The following is a 24,191-nucleotide window of genomic DNA, read 5'->3' as shown; positions in this document are numbered from 1 at the left end:
AAACATGACTTACTGTCTCATAGTTTTGATTCTTCAAACAGATGGGCTACATAATATGATAATTCTTTGTTACTTTGTTCACATATTACACTGTTAATTAACACAACAACATTGTAAGACTGTATTTATTAATACATTTTGTGAATCCATCATGAAAATTAAATTCAGTGATATCAAACGCTGTTTGGGTCGATGACCAGCAGATGGTGCTAACTTAACATTAAAGGCATTATAATGCGTTGTCATGCGCAGTTTGTGTGCAGCAGTGAAGCTCGTGAACACAACAGAGCGAGCGAATACAGAGGAAATCCACACTAAAAATCTGTCTGTTTTCAATATGGTATTCAACTGCTTTTTACTCTGATTATCCACATTTGTTTCCCCAAGATGGAAAATCAAAATACAACAGTGGGATATTTGACACTTTCATGAAACCTGAGCTTCACATTTCAGAAGAGATAATATTCATATTTAGGGTGTACTCTCCTTTAAAGGACTCTGAGAGGAGTCAGCAGAGATCATCAGACATCAGAGGAGACGGTCGGCCTCAGCAGCTCATACCAGCGGGCAAAATGGACTGATAAACGTCACGGTTTAGGGGCGATGTTCAGGTACTAAATGCATTATAATTTATTGTATTTTATCTTTTTTGGAAACCCAGTAAAACTAAAAATACTACAACCAACATGTCGTCGGGCTCCATCTGGTCGTTTGTTCGGTTCACGGTTTGTTTGCACACCCTATTTTAACAGCTGAGCGCAGCGTCATGTTTCTGCTTTTAGCCGCTAATCTAGGTGTATTTCTGGTCCTCTTTATATATATTTAGATATTTTTTACCGCATTTATTTAACTATCTTATCTTGTATGAAAGTGTTATAATTTGTCACCTAGATTACCTTATGGCCAGTGTTCAACAGGGTAATTTCTCCTTTGGAATTAATATCGGTGTGTCTAAAATAGAAGGCTATGATGTTAAAGTGTAGTCTTGTGAAACATTTTAAGGTCCATTGGCCCTTGGAATAAAGAAATGAGGCACTTGCATAATATACATTTTAATTATTTTAATGTAAGAAGCATACTAGGCCCACTTTATGATGCCATCAAAATGGCTTGTGTTGCATTTCCCCCTACTGTAATAACATTAGGAGTTTCCCTCTAGGCTGCTGGTTGAATATCATCTGAAACTGAATTATTCAGGGGGTCACAGAATTAGATTTTTGCAGTGCAACATAGTATAAGTCAGTGTCTGCAAATGCAGCCAAGCTCACTTTACGGTTAATAGGATTTCTGTTTGATTTAGCAGTTGAATTCAGATTGTATTTCCTCGCCCCTTTAGTGGTTGTAAAGTGTTTTTTTATTAAATGTCAAGGACACTTTTCAAGTGATGCTGGAAGTCAGCTTTACTTATTGACACTTGAGAGAATCTGCTAGTCTTGTTCCCTTGTTATCTTTCTCATACCAAAACCCTCACCATTCTTATTGAGGTTTATTGAACATGCACAGATTCAACAGAGAGTGTTTTGGTGCATTTGGAAATTCCTAGTTGCTTTTCGACTTTAAATATAGAAATGTGACACTATTACAAGGCGCTTTGGTGCATATTTTTGAAGTTTTGTTCATAAGCAAACATCCACTGATATATATATATATATATATATATATATATATATATATATATATATATGACACACACACACACACACACACACACACAGTATATGATATAATATAGTTTTACTACTTTATATACTGCTGGGTGGCTTGTGAATTTTCTCCTAGTGATCGATGAAGTCGTTTCTTAACCTGTAATAATACATAATAACGTACTTGTTGATTTATATTTTCTATTATTAATCTGAATCTTGAGAGTAATTTAAGTTATCAAATAAATGGTGTACAAAGTACAATATACCTTTGAAATCTAGTGGAGTTGAAGTATAAAGTAACAAGAACATTGTCTGCGTCCTGAGCTCCTCTTCATCTGGAGCCTAATTAAATCAGAAGAATGTTAATATGTTCTATTTCCTTATTCGTTAGGTTTTGGTTGTGTTTCCATCTGCTGCTGCTCACAACTAGTTTGGTGTTCAGGGGTAAAATTGTAGTTTCTACTCTAGTTATAAGTCAGGGTGATACATGAGGCTCCTCTCCACAAAGTTACCTCTGGGAGCTGTTTTTTATTTTTAAATCTGGGATTTACTTTGGTAACTCTAGGCTGATCAAGCACTCATTTGCATTTTTAACCAAGTTACAGATTTGTATTGATGTAGAACGTCAGTCGGCTCTTATATCGGCTCTGTATTTGATGGAAAACCATTAATCAAATCCAAAATGCTGTTTTGTTCAAACTCTGGAGAGCAGAGTACGTTCTCTGTGAGGGGAACTCCTCAGGGTCTCTGGGAGTCTGCAGGGACCTCTTTTGATGATGAGTTCCCAGCTGTGGTTTAAATCCCTTTTATCTGTTTCTCACTCATTTCATGCAGTAAGGAATCTGAAGCAACAAGTGAAAGTTAGATTCAGTTTCAAAACTTGTCTCGACTGATTCGATGCTTTGTGTAATAAATGTGCCTTTTTATCTCCTTGTCATCCCTCTCGGTTACTTATTCCTTCCTCTCCAGATTTGTTTGCCATGGAAACGGATATGATACCAAAATTCTCCTCAAAAGACGAGGAAATTGACTTCTGGAAGACTCTCTCCCTCAAGTACAAGGAAAGGTACGTAAACTGGTTCATATTGTGGATAATTCTCTTTCTCTAATTCACTTAAGTGAAGTAGCATTAACTTAAGGATACGGCTCACATTATTCAAAGACCTAAACCAACAACAAATTAATCTTGTATTGCCTGGCTTATACTTTAACTGTAGGAATAATCATGGTGTGTGTGTGTGTGTGTGTGTGTGTGTGTGTGTGTGTGTGTGTGTGTGTGTGTGTGTGTGTGTGTGTGTGTGTGTGTGTGTGTGTGTGTGTGTGTGTGTGTGTGGTGTGTGTGTGTGTGTGTGTGTGTGTGTGTGTGTGTGTGTGTGTGTGTGTGTGTTCTACATTGTACTGACAGTCAAACATTTTACAGGATCAGAAAATATCTGATATTGTCTCGTCTTTGTCCTACAAAATGTGTCTAAAAAGTATAAAGGGGCTTGTACCCTTTGTTCACAGGACAACAACAGTGAGCTTCTCACAGTTTGTCTCCCTTTTCGACACAAAGCCAGCTCCATAAAGAAATGCTTTTCCCAGTTTGGTGTGGAAGAACTTGACTGGTCTTGAGTAACTTGATAAAGATACTTCTGAGTTGCATTATGGGAAGTGTAGGATCTAGTATTTTTGAAGCTTGACTCTTGCTACAGAGACTAAAAGTCAGGACATTTCTGCCTCTGCAGAACTAATTTTGACCATTTATTTCTTCAAATCTGCCGCCAACTTTATGAAGGCAATACTAAAGCGCTTAATACTAAATGTTTTCTGCAGCTAGTAGATCAATCAACAATATTTTCACGATTTGAAAACAAGACTTTTCAAGACATTTTAGCACCATGCTCCTACAATTGTCTAGTAATTGCCACATTTAAGTAGAACATATGAACTTGAAAGTAATAAAATACACACACTACATGGACAAAAGTAGGTGATGTATGCAGACACCTGGGTGTGGCTCTGTTTGGGCCTCTTGGACCCAATGAAGTGAAATCTAAATGCTGCCACATACAATGATATATATTTTAAACAATAGAGTGTTTCTTTGTGTCAACAGTTTGTTTGTCCCTTTCCTGTTTCAACAAGACAAAACCTCCATGCACAAAGAAATTGGAACTATATTTGAATTACAGATTGTGCACTTGAGTGACGGTGTAGATCACAAGCTCTGATGGTAACACCGCAGCCTTTGTGTCTGTGGGAACGACATTCATCCCCTCAGGAATGTGTGATCTGCTATCTCGTCTTAGGGTTTCACTCACCCATTCATACTCTTTCAATCAAAAGCCGTCGTTAACGTATCCAGTGATACTTTTGATATGTGGGACAAGCAGTGAAAGCTCCAGTGGAAACGTCTCCCTTTTATTTCCCAAAGCGACGGCTCATGTTTCACATTAAACATAAAAGACTCTCATGTCTCTTTGTCGTCCCATCTTTTCAATTAGTTTATGTAACGGTGCAGCTGCTGTTTTTGCTGTTACTCAACATTATAATGATCCAAAAGCTGCTAAAATGAGCTGCTCCCAAATGAAATCTGATCTTTCAACACGTCTCTTGATTAAGAAGTGATTGAAAGCTCGACACGCTGTGCTAAAGGAAACAAAGTCGGGCCTACACCCAGTTATATAACAGTCTCTGGACAATGAGCTTCCTTCAGAGTGGAGGCTTCATCCATCCTGTTCTAAAGTTAAAACTTTAACAATATTATGTTTCATAATAACAACAACCTTATAACAAAACTAGAAAAGGTCTCTGAATAGAGTGCAGATCTCCTCCAGGTGTGTCTCCCTCTCTCTTCCAAAAGAAAAGTTCAATCTCACTAAATGGTCCCTCCTGGCTTCCTTACAGCCTAGATGACGGCATTGATAACAAAAACAACATTTATTCATCTCGATCGTGCCTAACTTTATTGGTTTATAACATATCTATCTATATATGGAATTAAGGAGTTTTTGAGCCACAACAGAGCGTGTCCTGCACCAGACTCGGTCACGCTTGTTTTTAGCCTTTTGCTACTGAAGCAGCTGTTGATCACTTGCGGCTCGTCACGAGGAGACCGCACCCAACGACGGTATAAAACTGTCAATAAAATAAGGGAATCACCACATCCACGTCCTTGAGCATGCTTTCATAAATTAGCACAAAAGATATAAGGCTGATCGGTCCAGTAGTATACGAGATGAACTGCCACAGGTACACATGCACACGTACCCACGACCGAACACATAAAAACAAGATTTCTTTTTTTTCGCAGGATTTTCTTTTCTCTTTAAGACTTGAACTGCATTCAATGCATTTTAGTTTTGTAAACCATAAGACTAGGACTGATTATAAAAGCGACTTCACTTTTTTACAAAATTGGTGAGGAAAAGTCACCAACTGAGCATAGTTGTGTTAAATGAAGCAGAACTAAGCATTTTGGTATGATGAAAATGTTCTTCTTCTTGCTGAGGATTCCCTCATTGTAACTATTCAGATGCACGGGAGTGTTTGGAATAAAGAGTAATAACTGAGAAGAAGAAGCGTCAGTCTGCAAATTAGTGGCAGCCAAACCTTTTCTGAGTAGAAGCCGTTCAAAGCGCGGTGAGTGCTTCCACAGTGGGCTGAACACAAGCTTTGTAAATGGGTTTTCTGGCTCTGTGCCACCTCCAGCACTTTCACTCACATGATGGTTGCCATTTTTAGACAGCTGAGTCTGTGTGTGTTCATCCATGGCCATATCTACACTTATGTAACCTGCATTTGTGGTTAAGCTGTTCAAGTGATCACATGTCCTGTGTGGTTGTCGTGAACTGAATGCACAGAAATGTCATTCAGTCAGTTTCTGGTTGTTGTTGTTGTTGTTGTTGTTATCTGAGTAGAGTGAAATGTCTCGTAAAAAGGATGAACTGCTACTAAATTTGTGCAGACATTTAGGGCTGCATAAAATATTAATCTGCCAATTATTTTCTAGATTAATCGATCAATCATTTGGTCTATAAAATGTCAAACAGGGAAAGATGTCCAAGTTGATGTCTTTTTATATTTCTTGTTTTATCACTCCAAAACCCAAAGATATTAACTTTAATATGATATATATAATATTATTATTAATAATAATAATAATAATAATAATAATAATAATAATAGATAATATTTCTGTCTATCGACTAATTAGTTGACTAATCCTTGCAGCTCTTCATACATTCTGAAGATGTCAGATCCTCATGACTTCAGTGATCCGCTGTCTTTTCGTCTATCAACAGGTCAAAATGTCCAAAACTTCAAACTCTAATTCCTAGGCTGGCAATATTCTTCATATTTGTTATTCTCAACAAATCCAATTTTATTTTTCTTGTCTTTTATTCTTTGTGTTTCAGCTCTTGTTACTTTTCCCTTTTTTAATGTCTTCTATGAAGACATTTGTTTCATGTTTTGTTTCATGTCCTGTGTTTATTTTATGTTGCCTTTCTGCAAAAATAATTTCCTCTTGTGGGACAATGTTGCTGTTCTAAAATAATCTTTAAACATCATAGATGTATCCATGTCATTTAGTTAAGTACTAGTAGTGATGTCACATTATAGAAATACTCTATTACAAGAATTTCACTTAAATAAAAGTACCAAAGTAAGAATCAAAAGTAAAAGTATTCGTTTGTCAGAATGGGCCCCAGGTTTGAGTTTGTGGAATAGTATCTGGGTCAGAGCCCTAGTGGCCAAACAAGATAAAATAATAATAAGATAAGATTGATAATGTATAATAAGTAAAATGGGTTGCAGGCTGTTGAATGCAGCCAGCTGCCTCTCCCGTGGCTCGCCTGCTGACCTCTTTCTGTCTCGACCTGTTGTCTAATGTCTCCTCTTCTGTCCGCCCTCAGCTGTCAGGAGGCTCGGGAGGAGCTGCTGGAGTTCCAGGAGGGCAGCAGGGAGCTGGAGGCCGAGCTGGAAGCACAGCTGGGCCAGGCCGAGCATCGTATGAAGGACCTGCAGTCTGAGAACCACAGACTCAAGAGTGAGGTCGACACGCTCAAGGTAACTGCAGGAGGAAGACACCGAAATAATGAAATGATCTATGATGAGAGAAAATATCCGTTTTATGTGGCCAAACAATTATTGGACTTAACTGTCATTTCTTTGTAAAAAAAAAAGGAGGGAGAGGTGCTCATGTAGTTTAGAATGAGTGGTAAATACCAAATTATGCTAATGTGAGTGTTATTCTTGTGAAATGTAATTCCACATTTTCTCAGTATGCATCTTTATGAAACAGCAGTTTGATCAAGTATCAGGTCGGAAATGTTGACCGTATGACCTACTTTACTTTTCAGTCCAACCCGATGATACTAACAAGCTAACGTTAGCTTTGTCAGTTAGCTCAGTTAGCTACGTAACAGTTTCACCCTTACTGGGTGTAAATATCTAGTAACTATTCACTTCTACCTGAGAACTAGTTTGTGAGGTGAAGTTTTAATTGAGTTAATCTCTTACTAAACACAGACACTAGAATAAGTCTGAATTTACAAGAGTTGGTGCAACAGGCATTTTGGGAACTACGCTTATTAGTGTTGCCAACTTGGTACTTCCTCTTCCGCTGTGCACAGGCCGTCGCTCCCTCCATGCAGCAAACATGAACCACTGAGCTTTATGCCAGTAATGCCCAGTGATGTCGCCAATATGAAAATGAGGATTTGACGTCATCTGGCAACTTTTAGCGACTTTTGGAGCTAGTGCTAGCTACTGTTATTGTATAAAAAGTCAGTGAAAAAAAAGTTTCTGACATTTTATAGATTAAACTGTTTATCGAAAAAATGTATGACAGATGAATCTTTAATAAAAAATAAAGATCACTAGTCGAAATAATTCCTCTAGAGTAATTCAGATCATTTCACCAGAAAAAATAATACATTCATAGCAACAAATGTTTTTCTATCTCTATCCAAATCATCATGTGACCCCTCAAATCTATCTTGGGACCCTCTGGGGAATCCCGACCTCCACTGATGGAAGCAAAACCTGTCTGTTAATCCATCCTGGCAGGTCAGATGATAAAGAAATCTAAAATAAAACGTAGAATACCTTGCTGTACTGTAAGCTCTGAACCAAGAAAGTATGGAGTGTCTCCTTCTGTAGCCTTGAAATTAATATTTGATTTATTCTTTCCTTATATCACCACTCGTTCGTGAGTGCAGTCTCTCGGGAGGAGACGTGAGGTTGCGCTGTAACAGCTGCTGCTCCCCTGGATGCACTCAGCACTTGTTTGTTTTTTTCTTGTGCACCTGCAGCTTTGCTTTTCTGGTTTTACGTAAGAGGTCACTGGAACGATTGAGTCCCAGGCACAAAAAAATTAAAAAGTCTCTTTTAAAATTAAAAAGTCAGTTTTCTTTCGCCTCAGCCAGGAGTATAGTCCGTGAGTTGATCCAGTCTGTGAATGTTGATCTCACCTCGGGAAGGTGCTGATGCTGTACATCTTTTTGTATGCAGCTGATCTGTGCGACACTCGTACATAATGCATCAGGTTGTCTTAATTACAGAAAGGCGGGTGGGCCATTTAAGTGTCCGTGTTTCCTGCAGGGATGAGATGTTTGTGTGCCAAAGTGTCTGTCAGGTTTTAATTTCCAAACATCAAATGGATTATTTTTGTGGGAGAAAAACCCAACAGTGGAAGGTTTGTCTGAGGAAACAATATTGTATCATGAAAAATCCAAAACATGTTCGCAGGGCCATCAGGCTTCAGTACGGACACGTTTTCAGAAAAAGGATGACCTTTGAGAAAAGTCAACATTGTGGTAAAATGGAGTTGTGTTTTTAGATTTGTTTTGTAAACATGTTGTTTTCAGTAAGGTTGTTGTGTTTTGCGCCTCAAAGCCACCGTAGTTTGTACTAAGAACTGTTTTAGTGGTGCAGGGATGACGTATTTTACAGCGTAGAACAAAACGTAAAAATCTCTTACGTTTGTGTAAACCACAGACCTTATTTAAGGCTTCCAACCAAAAGCCCATTCAAGAAAACCCTGTGACTTTGAGACGAGGGAACCGGAAGTGCAAGTGCTGACTCATTTCTGGGTTTTAGTTCTCATTCCTACAGCATTTTACAACAGTTTCTTCAGGAAATGCAACATTTTAGAAAAACACAACAACATTTTAGAAATCACATTTCGGAAAACAAATGAACAAATAGGAAAACAAAACAGTGCAGAATTTCTTTTTAAAAACTTGTTCTGTTTTTTTATTTAATGTGTTTTGCACCTAAAGGCCCCCGTACAGACGGCACGTCCCAGTGAAACGTATAAAAGTTACATTTTATTCTGTGATGTGATGAATGAGACTCGGGGAGTAAAAAGACGCCTGTGTGGCTGCAGTGGATTCAGACGCCACAGCAGCAGCAGATATAGGTCAGACGCACAGACGGCCCGGCGGTACTTATTGAGCTGATTGTCTCGGAGCTGGTGGATATATAGGTCACACTTCACATCCTCTGCCTAACTGAGGAAAATGAGGGGAGCACTGAAAAATGGATGAAAACATGTAGGTGGTGTGCGTAGGGAGCTGTTAAATCAGGTCTCCTGCCCTGCGTGTCCTAGATTAAACACATGTGATCAATAATGTGCTGTCTGTCTTCATCCGTCTCTCTTCCTCCTCTTCTTCAGGAGAGGTTTGAGCAGCAGTACACTCAGAGCTACAAGCAGATCTCCATGCTGGAGGACGACCTCGGCCAAACACGCAGCATCAAGGAGCAGCTTCACAAATATGTGCGAGAGCTGGAACAGTCCAACGATGACTTGGAGAGAGCCAAAAGGTTTTACAAGCTCTTACTGCTCACAACAAAAACATCACTTTGTTCTTGTCTTTATAGTTTCTACGTTAAGAGTTGATGAGTTGCATGTGATTTAAATCCCCCCAAAAAATTGTGTCACTATATGAAGTTTCTTTCTTTATCAAAATGATAATGCAGGATAGATTTATGTTTTATTTTTATACTGTATTTTTTTACTTTAATAATTTGTATTTGATTAATTTATTTGACAGGGATGATGCATACAGACATTGTTGCATTTAAATAAAATGCAACCGATGCAATGTGTGTAGCTAATAGCTAATGTGCAGTCCTCGTCCCGGCTTTGAAGCGATAACATGCATACTAAAATAAAATAAATAAAAAACCCATAAACAACAACAACTGATAACAACAATTAAGGACAAGATGTAAAGAAAGTATTTATGCTATATAAAAGCACATCTTTATGAATATATTTTTATTATATGGATAATTCAGGATGGATAATATTGCGACCAAAATGATTATCCAACCTGATGCAAATGTGTGTTTTCCACCATTGAATCAGCTACTTTGTGATTCCTGTTTAATCTACTGTATATGGAAATGCAAAAGTCTTTTGTTACAATTTGAAAATGGGTCAAAGTTGATTGCTTGCTTCCTTTGAACTGGATTAAAATCAATGCTGCAGATATTGATCCCTTATTTATACTTGAATAATCATTAATAAATAGATGGGACATACAGAAATGTGCCCCCCCCCCCACCCCCTGAGGATATTTAATTAATAAAATGTCAATCTCAATTTTGCTTCCATTCTTCTACTTTCTTCCTCAGAGCCACCATCGTGTCTCTGGAGACCTTTGAGCAGCGTCTGAACCAGGCAATCGAGAGGAACGCCTTCCTGGAGAGCGAGCTGGATGAGAAGGAGTCGCATCTGGTTTCTGTGCAAAGATTTAAGGATGAAGCCAGAGGTGATTATTGACTAGATTTGACTAATGAGCCACGCTGTCGATCACTCGCTCATTAACAAACAGCTGCAATGATTTTAAATGATCTGCTCTCGCATGTATTTATCTCTGGGAACAGTTACAATATGCTCCTTCCTTCCTTCCTTCATTCACTAATTTTGTAGACTTGCGGCAGGAGCTGGCCGTGCGAGAGAGGCAGACCGATGTGACCAGGATGTCGGCTCCAAGTTCTCCCACAGAGGACAACGAGAAGATGGACACTGCTGTTCAAGCCTCCCTCTCGCTCCCTGCCACCCCACTGAGCAAAGGTCTGGACAATGCCTTTGCCAACACAACAGGTAGCTGCAGCCAACTTCCCTTTAGTGCTTGTTCTCTCATCATGCAAGTACAGATTTGGAAATCCGAGCTGCTCTTTTTTTAAACGGCCTGAGTTCGGCTGTATGTATGTATTTGTGTCTTGTGATAAAAAAAGAAGCTCTTCTGGTGCTCTGTGAGGGGGAAAGTCATCAAAAATATGCATTCAACATTTAGAATGGTCTCCTGAATTCAATCTCTTATCTTATATTATCTTATCTTAAACTTGTATTATTTAAGTTTGATGCATCCTTCCTCGTTTTTATATTTTATTTTATCAATTTTTTCAAATGTATTTATTTACTTATTTTGAGGGTGGGGGGGGGCATATGTTTTGTATGAGTTTTTGAAGGATTATTACTTAATTATTACTTAAACAGCAGTAACAAAACAAAATACATTCAACTATTTATAGGGTGTTGCATTTAATAAATCTAATGTTAGGCACATGAATAAAAAGTACAGTATCTGCACACTTGTCTTCCTCAAGGTATCTTGTATTAGACCATAATTATCTTTAGACTTTTCAATCATTAAGCAGCAATAATCAATATTTGTATATTAATAATGGATCACATGTCTTATGTTTGTGAACTGTGTCGTTTGTAGAGACTCCAGTGTCTCTCAGCTCTATGGAGCGCTTGTGTGTGGTAACTGTTGTTTTTGTTACGGCCCACAGCTTTATAGTTTTGGTTAACGCTCACCTCTCAAAGTGTCTTTTTCAGCAGGCTGCAGATACAAATGTTTAAAAAGACAGTAAACTACCTGAACAGCAGCAAAAAGCATAAACGTTCACAGTTAGAGACATTTAGCAGTTAAATGCACATTTCCTTCAGGAAAGAAAGTTTTGGACTTCTATTCATCAAGTAAGCAGAAACATGACACATGAATGGTTATGTTGCTCTGTATCTGCCGGTTGAGTAACTAAGCAGCTGTATGTAGGTATTAATATGTCAATATTGTGTTTACAGCTTGTTCCCCAAGTATCCAAAAAATAATCAGTTATTGCATATTTAATTATTCGCTTGAGTGTCTGGAATTAAATGTTTATATGCCACACCTTAATCATGGATGGTGCATATGTTTCCTCTTTAAATTATTCATGTATCACTTTGAATATTGGGAGAACAGCAGCAATTCATGCAACCAAATATTTAACCAACAACTAAAATAAAGTCATTAAATATGTAGGTATTTTTAGATCCTACTTTTGGATTTACAAACCACATCAAGAAGATGCGCTAAAGTATGAAATTGTTATATTAACACATATTAGAAACTCGGTAAGAGTAGACTTATCCAAGTATCTACTGTACTGCTTTTTTTGTGGGGATATTGCAACTCCTTCATATCACAGTGGTTTCAAGCAAGTGAGAAAAGCAATTAAATCATTTTATAAAGAACCCTTAAAAGCCCAGGAAACCATGTGTACTGTATATGCTTGTTGTACACATTTTTCGGGTCACTTTCCATTGTATTAATATGTATTGTTTTCTGTTCATCTGCAGAGAGAAAGTAGCTAGAGCATTGCTTCTCTAACATATTTTATTTTGCTGACATGCTGTGTCTACAATCAATCCCTATTTCCTATATAGTTCAGTATCTTTACTGTTAAATTTGAATCTATTAGTGTAAATGTTATGCAATATATATTGCCGTTAAAAATTCCCACAATGGATTGAAAAAAGTAGTGTCCTTGGCATAAACGCTACTTTACTAATACAATGTGTCACATTTTATAGATGTGAAGATGACAGTCATGTGACACTACGTCTGTCAGAGATGACCAGGGGGGAAAGTAATTAAGTACATTTGTTTATTAGATAAGTAGTGAATGAGATATTTACTTTTACTTTCTCCTGTGCAGGTCTATCGAACAGCTTTGGCAGTAACTCTCCGCTGACTCCTTCTGCCAGAATATCGGCCCTCAACATCGTCAGTGATTTACTCCGGAAAGTCGGGGTGAGTCACTCCTTCTGACTTCCTGTTTCCAGCTTTCAGGTCTTTCCCTTTCTTTAGAAAGTCCCCGCATTTACATAATCTCTTATTTATGTTTATGTCTCCACCACAGGCTCTAGAGTCGAAGCTTGCCGCGTGCAGGAACTTCGCCAAGGACCAGAAAGCGAGGAAGGCGTTTGCTCTGGACAACGGCAACGTGCTCAACGCAAACACCGCCAACTATTCGCAATCGCTCCACACATCCTATTTTGACAAAGCGTGAGTGAAACCAAAGTTCACCTGCCTGTTGCTAAGAGTTTCATGTCTTAGTAATCAGGGAGGGATGAGTAATGACAAGAATCTTGTCATTAGTCTAATTCCAGTCAGGTGTGTTCATGTACCTCAAATTTGTACTTGAGTATTTGAATGTTATGAAACTTTCCTGCACAATGACTACTTTTTCAGTTTTATACTTTAAGTACATTTTGATGATAATACTTCATACTAAGGTTTTGAATGCAGGACTTTTACTTGCAGTGTCGTATTAGTACTTTTATTCAAGTACAGTATCTGAACTCTTCTTCCAGCCCTGGTAAAAGATTATGTGATCTGTATTGTGTGTGCGGTGGATGACTAAGCAGCAGGATCTGTGTGCGTTTCTTCCCAGCAGGACAGAGATGGTCACATTCCCTGCATTGATTCTGGGTAATCGCAGCTCCTCCTGTTACATGAGTGTGTCGGGGTGCATTTATGCATGCTGCTGCTGTTTTAACACGCCATCTTTTTTTCATGTAGAGCTCCTAGAAATAACAACGTCTGTGGGCGAGATGACGTCCCAGCCACTAACTGTGCAAGGGTGGTGGTGTAATGGGGCTTTTCCCGCTGTTTTTTAACTCTAAGCTGACCTAATAGATCTCTTTCCTACTAGTGTGAGTTGTTTGTTTTGTTTTGGTCCCAGATATAACAATTAATTAATAACCAAGTGGATTCCAAACCAAACCAAAGGGATGTTTGTCAGAAGCCCCAATGAAGAGAAACTTGACAAAAAATAAAATGTAGTGACCGAAGCCAACACGCATCAACAAATCCCATAAAAAGACCAAAACCTTTGAGCTAAATGCTGTCTATCAAATGTGTTTTATTTGTTGACAAATAAACATGAGCATATATATCCAAAGGCATTGGTCACAAAGTCTCCTTTGAGCTAAATGCTAAAGAACTAGCAAAGACAATGCAAACATGCTGATGTTTAGCAGGTGTAATGTTTAGTGTGTGTATGCATGCTAACATTTAAACACATCTAAGGCTGATGGGTCAGTTTTACAAGTATTTGATTGTAATTGTTTTTGACTCAACTACAAATGTCAACCTCATGGTGGCGCTAGAGGAAAAGTCAGAGGATCCCTAAAGTCGGCATGATTTAAACTTCTGGTAACCATGAATATTTCTTCTAAAGTTTGTGCCAATCTATCAAGTAGATATCGAAATATTTCATTGGATAAACGAATGAAAACTTGCTTGTTACGTTAGAGAAAAAGACAATAAGTCGGTAGGATTCATCCGCTGGAGAACATGAATTTCTTTACTAAATTTAATGTCAATCCTTCCAACAGTTTGGATATTTAAGTCGGGACCAAAGTGGTGGACTGACCGACCAATATTGCTATCCATAAAGCCAACCGACCATCGCCAGCTGTGTGTGTGTGTGTGTGTGTGTGTGTGTGTGTGTGTGTGTGTGTGTGTGTGTGTGTGTGTGTGTGTGTGTGTGTGTGTGTGTGTGTGTGTGTGTGTGTGTGTGTGTGTGTGTGTGTGTGTGTGTGTGTGTGTGTGTGTGTGTGTGTGTGTGTGTTTTCTCATGGTAATGAAGAAACATGTCAGTCAGTGTGGCTCATTGATGTGTTTTCAATAGTTTTTGTTCAACGATGGAGCTCTATGGCACAGAGGAAGAAGCTCTTTGTTAAAAATATATAACCTCACCAGACGTATCCTTTTCAAAGTCAATCATATTTAGTTCTCTCCACTTTTTATGCTGCATCACTTGTGTTGACAGCACAGTTACTTGTTTTGTGAGGCTGCAGTGTGACTGTGTTTCTGCTGTGTGATGGAACTAAAGAGGCAGAGTCTGCATATAGAGATGCACACACAACAAGGTCATTGTCCCTCTGCTTTCAGAGCAGGGCGTTTGTTATGTACACTGTTCACCTTCAGGCAGGTCTGGAGAAGGTCATGGACGGAAGTATAATGAGAATAGAGCCGAGTGTGGAATCTTGATACTTTTTGAGTACTGACAAAATTGTTTATATATTCCTTGATCAGATATTTAATGATTTAAAAATAGAGAACTTCTCAACCTTTTTTACACTATTTTAATGAGGCAAAGATCTTTATTAACACTGATGTATTAAGAAGTTTGCCATATTTTGATAAATTAATGAATATATTGCTTTGGTATTGATTTTAGAAAGTCATGTTTTGTGTTGACACATTTTCAAACCAGCCCTAGATTGCGAATTTGCTTTAATTAATATTTTATTGAATTGTAAAGCTCTTTAATTCATACTCTGGTGCTTTCCAGAGTCATGACTCAGACATAAACCAAACAAGGGATTCTGGTCATAATTGGACTATGACCCACAAAAGAAACCAGTTTAACTCGTCAGTCAGGCGAACTCTGCTACTTCCTTCCCACTTTCTGCATTCAAGTTCCATTTTTAGCAACAGACTCGTAACTTTGTTTAAAACTCGTCATCAGTCTAGTAGCTGCAGCGTCCTCTGTGTAGATGGAGACGATAAGGAGGAAGAAATCTGACAATTTGAGCAGTTTTTTCTTTCATTTCCAATTTATTTCCCTCCTTATTGGGAGCCTAATTCTGCCAGGGTAATTCCCCAATCATTATGTTTTGTTTTCAATCAATTGATCAATTTCACAATTAAATTTAAATAAAATATAAAAGAAGCATTTGTTAAGCCTAGTAAAAACATATTTAAAAGTTTTTAGGTTTTGTTTTTGTTGAATAGTATATTTTTTCAATTTTCACTTTTAATTTTTGCCATTCTTAATTTTCCTGGCAGAAATGGGCTTCCATACTTATCGGCTTGCTTCATCATTGCAGCTTTAAACTAAGTGTCTTTCACCTAAATCGTATGGAGGCTTTGACTTAATCCAATACGTTATATTAGTATGTCAGAGGCTGGTAATGGTAACATCGCTCCTGTGTTCTTTCTGAGACCTTCCTGCTTTAATGTAACTCTTGTGACTGTTTTGCAGCAGGACCTTGAACGGACTGAAGCCTGGTACCCTGACAGCCATCACCGCCCCTCCTGCTGCCTCCTCCCCGGGCTTAGTGCCCCTCGCTGTGTGACGGTAAACCCAACACACTCGTCCTCCCAATCAAATATCTCATCTAAAGAAGAGAAGGCCTCAGACAAATACTGTAAAACTTTATTGATGTCCTGTTATACCCTGGGCCCGCTCGATACACTGTAATTATGGGTCCCTGTCTGTATATTTCATGCGTTACTGTATCTGCTGTTTGCTCACTGGCTTGTACAAAGATCTACTCTTCACATATTTAAAGATTTCTCAAGGATCTCACACTGATTTGTGAAATGTGTGCACCGTGTCATCTAAAAAGTGTGGATGGATTACTGATCGGGTCTACTGGGCACAGGCCAAATGGCCCAAAGTGTCAGGGCCCCCCCTGGCCTTCACCTACAAAATGTCACTCAGAGAGACACGTGCCACCCAGGAAAAGACTTAAAATGACTACAAAGAGGCACAAGACAACCACAGAGCCTCAAAATAAATACAAAGAGACACAAAGAGACTCAGAACGACTTCAAAAAGACCAAAGTAATTGCAAAGTTTCTGTGCCCGGGGGCCCGTTATCTCATAATCCGCCAATGCTAAAAAGGGAAATATTATGCAATTAAAGTTTTAACTGCTTTTTTTGTTTTTTACTACTTAGCAATAATTTCAGTTAAGTGCACTCCCATACACTTGCTGAATGAATGGAATTGACCAGTTTAATGGGATGACACACGTGAAGATGTCCTGGATAATCGTACACCACACGCCTGTGTCTCCAGCAATTATTGATGTTTTCAAAATGTCCAGGTTGTTTTAAACATTATCTCTGGTGTCTTGGTTGAGCAGAGGTGGTGATGGCCTGGTGGTGTAGTGGTATACCTTCCAAACAAAACACTAGAGGGTTGGGAGTTCAATACCAGGCTGCCACCATTGTACTGCAGAGCAAGGTACTTAACTCTGAGTTGCTCCAGGGAGACTGTCCCTGTCCCTGTACCTAGTTCAATGTAAGTGGCTCTGAATAAGAGCGTCTGCTAAATGACCTGTAATGTAATTGGTGATTTTTGGATTTTAACTGTAATCGTGTGAGCCCTGTTTATAGTGCATTTAGTTTCAAAGCTGTTTCTAAAGAAGGGAAGGGGAGTCTTTGTCATTGTAGTGAGTCAACACACCATCTCTCCTCTGAACTATGTGACATGATGTGTACAGTATTGGTCATATTGATCGTTATTCATAGACGGCCCTTTAAGAGACGCTGTCGTCGTGTTCAGACCAGTTAACCAGCATTCTTGTGTTCTGTATAAGTGTTTTCTCCTGTTTTAAAAGCAATGATTTATTACACTGACACATTTTCAGTACTGTACACGAGGAGCAATTGAAGCACTTTGACTTTGTGTGAACTCACTTTTATTTCAAGTGCAATATTGCCTGTTTTGTTAGTTTGTGGGTTTAATTTATTTCAGATTGCTTTTACGGCATGTTTTAATAAAAGGTGCAATTATGTTAAAAGCTTCCATCAGTTCTTACTGTGGAGGGAAGGAGGGCTGCAACCAACACTTATTTTCAGTTAGAGCTGCAACGATTTAACCATTTTGGTAGTTGATTAATCGTTTATTTTTCAAGCAAAATCTTGTATCATTCTCTTGTTCCAGCTTCTCAAATGTGAATTTTGTTTTTCTCAGTTTTATTTAATCGTAAATTAAATCTGAGTTTTTAGACTGGTCGGATAAAAGAAGCAGTTTGAAGACATCAACAGGATCTGAGAAATTATGCATTCAGAAAATAATCAGATTAATTGATACAGTATTTAGCTAACATTTTGAGTGAACTTTTACTTGTAACATTGTATTTTTATTTTTGGACTACTTTTCAATCAGCAGTCAAAATAAATGCAGATTTGGTGATTACTATAAGAGATTAGACGACTCTAGCAAGTTTCAAGGGTCTGTCATATTATTCTTATGCTTAATGAAAAGTAATAGAAACTAGAAGGAAACTACAGTGTGCATTTAAAAATATAAAGAAGACATGATTTAATAGCTAAAGCTTAAACTTACAGAAACACCTGTACGCCCCAAAATTGTAATCAACACTTCCCCCTGCTGGAAGAACATGTAAGTACAAGAAAAACGGAGCCGTACTTTGGTAATTTATTAGTCATTTAATTATTAATATACACGTCTCAAAACAGACACAAAATAATAGATTACATTTCATGTGTGTGAACTGAATTATCCAAAATTCTTTCTGTGATCATCCACTGATGCTTCATATATTAAAACACAGTTTGGCATCTTGCAGGACAGCCATAAGTCTCCAGTACAGATATCTTCAGGCTATGTACAGAAAGATATACATGTAGTGTCCACAATTGAAGAAATGTGTAGTATAACGGTAATAGTTCAGGCTGTGGTTCAGCTGATCCCCCCTCTCTTCTTCTCGGCCACCTCGTCTATCTGCCTCATCCTCCGTTCCAGGATCTCAAACCTCTTGGCTTCGTTGCGTGCTCGCTCCTGAGCCCTGAGTTCCTCCACATCCTCGAAGAACATGTGCCTGAATGGAGGAGGAAGCATTACTATTATATTGATAAATGATGGACGAATTCACTATTAAGACAGCATTGACTGGTGGAATGCACAGCGGTATCTTTTCACACTCCCTGCCCCTAATGGAAACATTTCATGTATAAAAACAAAGATTTTTTTAAGGACTAACAGAGAAACAGAGCATACTTACATTAGTTTGTTTTTGTAGAGCTGTAGTTCATCAACGTAAAATTAATAAACTACAGCTATTATAATAATAATCAATTAATCCTTTCAATCATTTTATAACAAAAATGGCAAACACTCACTGGTGCCAGCAGCTCAAATGTATTTAAGGATGTTATGCAGCTCTTTGTCATGTTTAATAGTCAAAAGATTATGTTTGGGTTTTGGACTGTTGTTGTATGTTTCGGTTGGGAAGGAGTCCTGGGGGATTTATGCATGTATTGCAGGACAATTAATTGTCCTGGAGGTCTTATTTCAGATTAATCGATAATTAAAATAGTAATCAGTTGCAACCAGTAGTTTTTTTCTTTGTTTTGCTGTTTATGTTATTTTTAGTTACAGTTTATTTGGTTCAAATAACATTATATAATTGTTCACACAGTTCAGTCCTACTTATCTGTCTAGTATAACTGATATATATAGTATAGTTGACAAAATTCGGAGTGATATTTGTATGCACAAGAATGCACCTTGTATGTAGATGCTGAATGATGTCGGTGTGTTTGCATTTTTAAAGAAACTGATTATTAAGGGATTAAGAGGGAACAAATAAACAGAAGATGTCAGTTGTGTAAAGGAACGTGGACCAACGTGCATCATAAAACACAGCAGGTTTATGCTGCATGATTAACTCGAAGGTGCCCTTTGATATTAGGTGCTTAACATTAGCTGGTGACAGTTAATGCAAACAAAAATACACAACATGCAATAAATCATAATTTACCTGCTGAAGAAAGCAGTGGCTAGTCCCACAACAAGCGTCCCAAATAAAATTGGTTTGGTCAGACGCTTCACAGCGGACATTTGGTGTTGCTTCATTTTAGCTAAATTTCCAGAGAACTGGCTAAAGGCCGAAATACATACAAAGAATAACTTACATTTGCTTTTTAGCTGACCTTTAGCTAACTGCTCGTTACACACCTCCTTCCTTGTAGTGCAGTTAATCACGTAACACAACTTCCGTTTCCCATTTTTTATGAACCAACCAAAATTATCCTCCAAAACATTATAGTAAATATTTAACCACCCACGCCAAAATATTTATTTTTATTTAATGTGTTTTAAGTGGTTTTAGTCAATATTAAAGGTATAAGTTATTTTAAAACGGTTACGGTTTAGGCGGAAACGCGCGGTTGTACGGACACATTTAAGAGACGGACCACAGTCAATTTAATCGTCTCAACCACACAACCTATGAAGTCAAGACAGCCAATCATGGATGTATAAAGTAAAGCGAACGACTTACATCGAGCTTGTCTATCCGATGTAATTCGTTAAATATAGCTAACGTTAATAATAGTTAATGTACTAATGCAAAAGATGTGGAAGAAAGGCTCCACTGAGGGCTCCGACCGGTTTGAATATTTACAAACTCTGGTCACTGAGTTTCAGGACACCGACAGTGAAGGTGGGTCTATTTTTTTTGTTTTATGTCATCATTCAATAGATTATGTAAACTGAGTTCCTTTGATAATCTCAGGAAAATAACAAATAGTTAGTTTTATATTTTGAAGGCACATTCCGTCATTTAAACAAGAGGGTAACCACCTCCATCACCAAAACAAGACTGCTGTCAGTCTAACATTGAACAGTAACTATTAACTACGGTAAGTATATGTACTCAAGCACTGTAATTAAGTAACACATTTGAGATACCTGTACTTCACCTGAGTATTTTTATTTTATACTACTTTGTACTTGTACTCCATTACATTTCAGAGTTAAATATTGTACTTTTTACTCCACATTTATTTGACAGTACAGCAGGATGAGCTGAATAATGCTTTTGTAAAGCAACAACAGGAGTATGGGGAGGGGGAGCAACAGACAGTGCTCTGAGTCACCTGTTCAACTGTGTTACCATGGATGCAGGTTGAGTTCAGTCCAGTGTGGGCTGTGTCTAATGTGCTAATGAACAGTTCTTCTTTAGTTTTGTCCACGTTCAGCTGCAGGTAGTTGTCAGTGAACCAATGTGTGAAGTGAAAAATTGAGTTTTGAAGGCTTAGAGTTATTGTAGTGAGCTTAGGCAGTGTTGTCAGATGATTTGAAGTATGTGGTAATGGCTGAAGGGCTGGTACAGATGTGGGTAGAGGGTTTAAAGGAAGGGGCCGACACAGCCCTGAGGGGCTCCGATGTTGGTGATGACGTCACTGTGACTATTCTAGCAGCCTGTGGTCTGTTTCTGAGGAAATTATGAACCCAGTGGATGAGGAGTGGAGGGATGTTGAGATGTTTAAATGTAACATTATATATAATAATTTATTGGTGGAAACCTTGAACTAAGAAAGAATGTTTGCTTTGTTGTCTAAATTAAAGATACACCCTCCGTTTGTTTCCACAACACATTTGTTTCCGCTGATATTGACATGATTTAAAGTTTGTTTTCAATTGAGCCACATTTCATTTCTGTTTTGTTATTTGAAGTAGATACCGATATCAATATCCGGGTAAAGATATCTGGTGTTGCTTTTTAATGTACACATAATGTAAACAACATTTACAATATTTCATCCCTCATGTTGGACTTCTAAAATAAGCATGTCACTGCTCTCTGGTGGACAAAATATGTAAAGACATAACTGTAATCTCAAATATATATTTTGCATTTCTGTAGTGGAACCTCTCGTTACTTATCAGCCAACATTTGTATTGATACCAATATGTTTGTGATAAGCCAATTTAAATAAATGTATTCCAATAATTTATATTTTAACTTGACTACATAATTTATTTCACATCATCAGAGGCAAAGGAGCAAGTGCTGGCTAACTTGGCCAACTTTGCGTACGACCCAAAGAACATGGAGTATCTGAGGGACCTGCAGGTAGCCGACCTCTTCTTGGACATGCTCACTGAGGAGAATGCCAACCTTGTGGAGTTTGGGATGGGTGTGTACAAGTCATTATCTCTCTTCCATTGTTATCACATTGTGCAAATGCTGTCTCCCAACCTAAAAATATCATCACTTCTCTTGTGTGTGTCATGTCCTCAGGCGGGCTGTGTAACCTGAGTATGGACCCTGAATGCCGACACCTTATCCTGCAGAGCAGCGGGATCAGCTTGGTCACAAATTGTCTGTCGAGCCAGAGGGAGGAGACCGTCCTGTCAGCCATCACTACACTAATGAACCTCACAACGCCCTCGTCGCGCTCTGAGATCACTGATCCGGCCATCCTGCAGTGCATGCTGCGCTTCTCCCTCTCAGAGAGCCCCCGCCTGCGCAACCTGGCCGCTGTTTTTCTGCAGGACTGCTGCAGCAAGGAGCAGGTGGCCCGAGCGGAGCAGCAGATGCAGGGACAGCAGACTGCAGTGGGTATCCCGCTGCCCAAGGACTAAGTTACAGCTTCATTTGGCAGGTAGTTTTGTATTTTAGGGGATAATATTGCTCTCTATGAGAGTACAAGAAATATTTGACACTATAGGGCCAAATAAAGATGGGCACCCAAACATCACAGGCACACTCTTCTGGTCTCAGTCTTTCCAGCAGATGTTGAACCTGCTGCAGGCATTTGCTCCCATTCTGCCACAAGAGCATCACTGATGTTGGAGATCAGGTCTGGCTCACAGTCGGTGTTCCAGTTCATTTCAAAGGTGTTGGATGGAGCTGAGGTCAGATCTCTGTGCAGACCAGCCAATTTCTTCCACACTAAACTGGGAAAAGTATTTCTTACCGATCTGGCTTTGTGCACGGAGGACATTGTCCTGTTAAAACAGGAAAGAGACAAACTGTCTAAAATACTGTTTTATGATTGTATTGTATTTTCCATCAAAGTTCTTACATTTAAAGGTAGAGTCTGCAATTCTGGAAAAAGATATTTGATATTTGAACCAAACAAATACCCCCATGTGATCAGTGTTCCCAGGGTAGAATGTGCCAGATTTACTGTCCCAGATTTACTGTCCCTCTCTCTCCCACTGCTTTTCTCTTTATGGCCTTCCCCTCACCTGGCTGTAGTGTTGTGTGCTTCAGTCCAAGCCACATTGTTTGTTCCCCATTTACAGAGCCAGGGCTGTGACTGAACACCAGATTTCTTTCAGCGCACACAGAACGGACAGCTAGCGGACCGTGTGGAGTTATTTGCTGAATACAAAAAGTGTATTTGATTAGAACGGCAGTGTAATGCCCTTTCTCTCCACATGAGGGAGACTGGATAGTTTGTTGTTGACGTTCAAGGCTGAAAACAGCTTTTGAACTATTTAATTTAGGTGACTTTCAAACTTGTGTACAGAGAGAGGTGACTACATCTCACTTGTAAAATCAGTTTCACTGACTGTAGGATCAATATAGGTACCTATTTTCTCCAGAATTGTACATTCCTTTGGCTCTGAAGTAATTTCCTAAGACCCGGGGCGGATGCTGGAGCATATTAAAGCCAACCGGTTGACTGTTGCACTTGGTGCTCTCTGTTGCACTTGGTGCTCTCTGTAAGAATTTCATGTCCTGAAACATTGATTCCAAACCCAAAAATATGTAAAATAAAAAATGCAAAATAAACCTTGAGGTTCATTCTTAAGAGCCAGGAGCGCTGTTTGTTTTCTTCTGAGCTCTTAAGAGCTATTTCTGGGCCGAGACCTTCACGTCTAGACAGACGACGACATCCGATCCTGCAGCTCAGCGTCAGTTGGACTGCACATGTAGGCCGGTCAGACTCCAAAGGAAATTCTTTACAGCTTTGAGAGTGTGTATGTCTGTGATCCTCATTCATTTTAAATGCCACAAAGGTCTCATTTTCTGTGTGTGTGTTTCTGAATGGCATTCCAAGGGCTTAAGAGCTGAGTACCTGCCACAGAGATCAATAAAAATACCTTCATTCTTCCCGTAAAGAGAGAAATACCCACGCCTGGTTCTAATAATGTGGTACAAAGTTTATTTCAAGTTGGTGTAAAAATATTTTAATAGCTTTTTGCCAGATAAAAAAAGAGAACTGTGGAGAACTGAGTGGTTCAACATCTACAACAAGCTCTGCGCTGATCTTCAGTGTACTGTATGTTCATGTTTCTATTGTTGAAGGATAACTTCATAAGGTTATTTTATATTTTTGTTATGGTCAACAAATCCCATGAAAAGATCAAAAACAACGTGTTGGTCTGTCTCTGAATACTTTCCAACTTCCCGACCATGTGTGTGCGTTTAGTTAAGTAAAAGTAGTAATACTACATTGTATAAATACATGAAGTATAGTCCTGCATTCAAAATATACTATATAAGTTGCAGAACAATATATAATCCTTTTATGTTATAAGTTTGACACTATATATTTATACTATAGTGACTATTATGACATACTATAATGTGACTTCTTAGGAGACACTAAAAAGTCACATTATTGTATTTACATACTATAACTTTGTTTTAAAACATTTGTTTCAAGACTTTAATATTACTTTTTATGACATAATCCTATGAATTATT

The 24,191-nt window shown here is 38.5% G+C and overlaps 2 protein-coding genes across 7 annotated transcripts; both read left to right on the top strand.

Moving 5' to 3' along the window:
• Window positions 1–491: 491 nt before the first annotated feature.
• Window positions 492–17,516, top strand: ndel1a (nudE neurodevelopment protein 1-like 1a). Of its 6 annotated transcripts, XM_029455651.1 has the most exons (11): window positions 492–611; window positions 2,616–2,712; window positions 6,545–6,698; window positions 9,310–9,458; window positions 10,275–10,411; window positions 10,573–10,746; window positions 12,630–12,724; window positions 12,834–12,979; window positions 13,371–13,405; window positions 13,496–13,629; window positions 14,314–14,499. In XM_029455651.1, the coding sequence occupies exons 2-10, from the start codon at window positions 2,627–2,629 to the stop codon at window positions 13,591–13,593; spliced, it is 1,074 nt and encodes a 357-aa protein (XP_029311511.1). In that variant the 5' UTR covers window positions 492–611; window positions 2,616–2,626; the 3' UTR covers window positions 13,594–13,629; window positions 14,314–14,499. The 6 variants fall into 6 exon arrangements, with proteins under 6 accessions (XP_029311511.1, XP_029311516.1, XP_029311514.1 ...); XM_029455656.1 differs by lacking the exons at window positions 13,496–13,629; window positions 14,314–14,499 and adding an exon at window positions 15,972–17,516; XM_029455654.1 differs by lacking the exons at window positions 13,496–13,629; window positions 14,314–14,499 and adding an exon at window positions 15,969–17,516.
• A 2,432-nt stretch (window positions 17,517–19,948) lies between these two features.
• On the top strand, window positions 19,949–22,230 carry armc7 (armadillo repeat containing 7). Its single transcript, XM_029455657.1, has 3 exons — window positions 19,949–20,186; window positions 21,523–21,666; window positions 21,771–22,230. The coding sequence occupies exons 1-3, from the start codon at window positions 20,090–20,092 to the stop codon at window positions 22,112–22,114; spliced, it is 585 nt and encodes a 194-aa protein (XP_029311517.1). The 5' UTR covers window positions 19,949–20,089; the 3' UTR covers window positions 22,115–22,230.
• The last annotated feature ends 1,961 nt before the right edge of the window (window positions 22,231–24,191 follow it).

The sequence above is a fragment of the Cottoperca gobio genome, chromosome 19 (assembly GCF_900634415.1).
Source record: "Cottoperca gobio chromosome 19, fCotGob3.1, whole genome shotgun sequence".
Taxonomy (NCBI): Eukaryota; Metazoa; Chordata; class Actinopteri; order Perciformes; family Bovichtidae; genus Cottoperca; species Cottoperca gobio.
This window is presented reverse-complemented; position numbering and strand designations above follow the sequence as displayed.

Excerpts from the sequence above, each read along its gene's own strand:
- armc7 (XM_029455657.1), top strand. The coding sequence starts at position 20,090 with ATGCAAAAGATGTGGAAGAAAGGCTCCACTGAGGGCTCCGACCGGTTT. Across the intron at positions 20,187-21,522 it reads TCAGGACACCGACAGTGAAG|AGGCAAAGGAGCAAGTGCTG; the intron begins GTGGGTCTATTT and ends TCACATCATCAG. Across the intron at positions 21,667-21,770 it reads CCTTGTGGAGTTTGGGATGG|GCGGGCTGTGTAACCTGAGT; the intron begins GTGTGTACAAGT and ends TCATGTCCTCAG.
- ndel1a (XM_029455651.1), top strand. The coding sequence starts at position 2,627 with ATGGAAACGGATATGATACCAAAATTCTCCTCAAAAGACGAGGAAATT. Across the intron at positions 2,713-6,544 it reads TCCCTCAAGTACAAGGAAAG|CTGTCAGGAGGCTCGGGAGG; the intron begins GTACGTAAACTG and ends GTCCGCCCTCAG. Across the intron at positions 10,747-12,629 it reads TGCCTTTGCCAACACAACAG|GTCTATCGAACAGCTTTGGC; the intron begins GTAGCTGCAGCC and ends TCTCCTGTGCAG.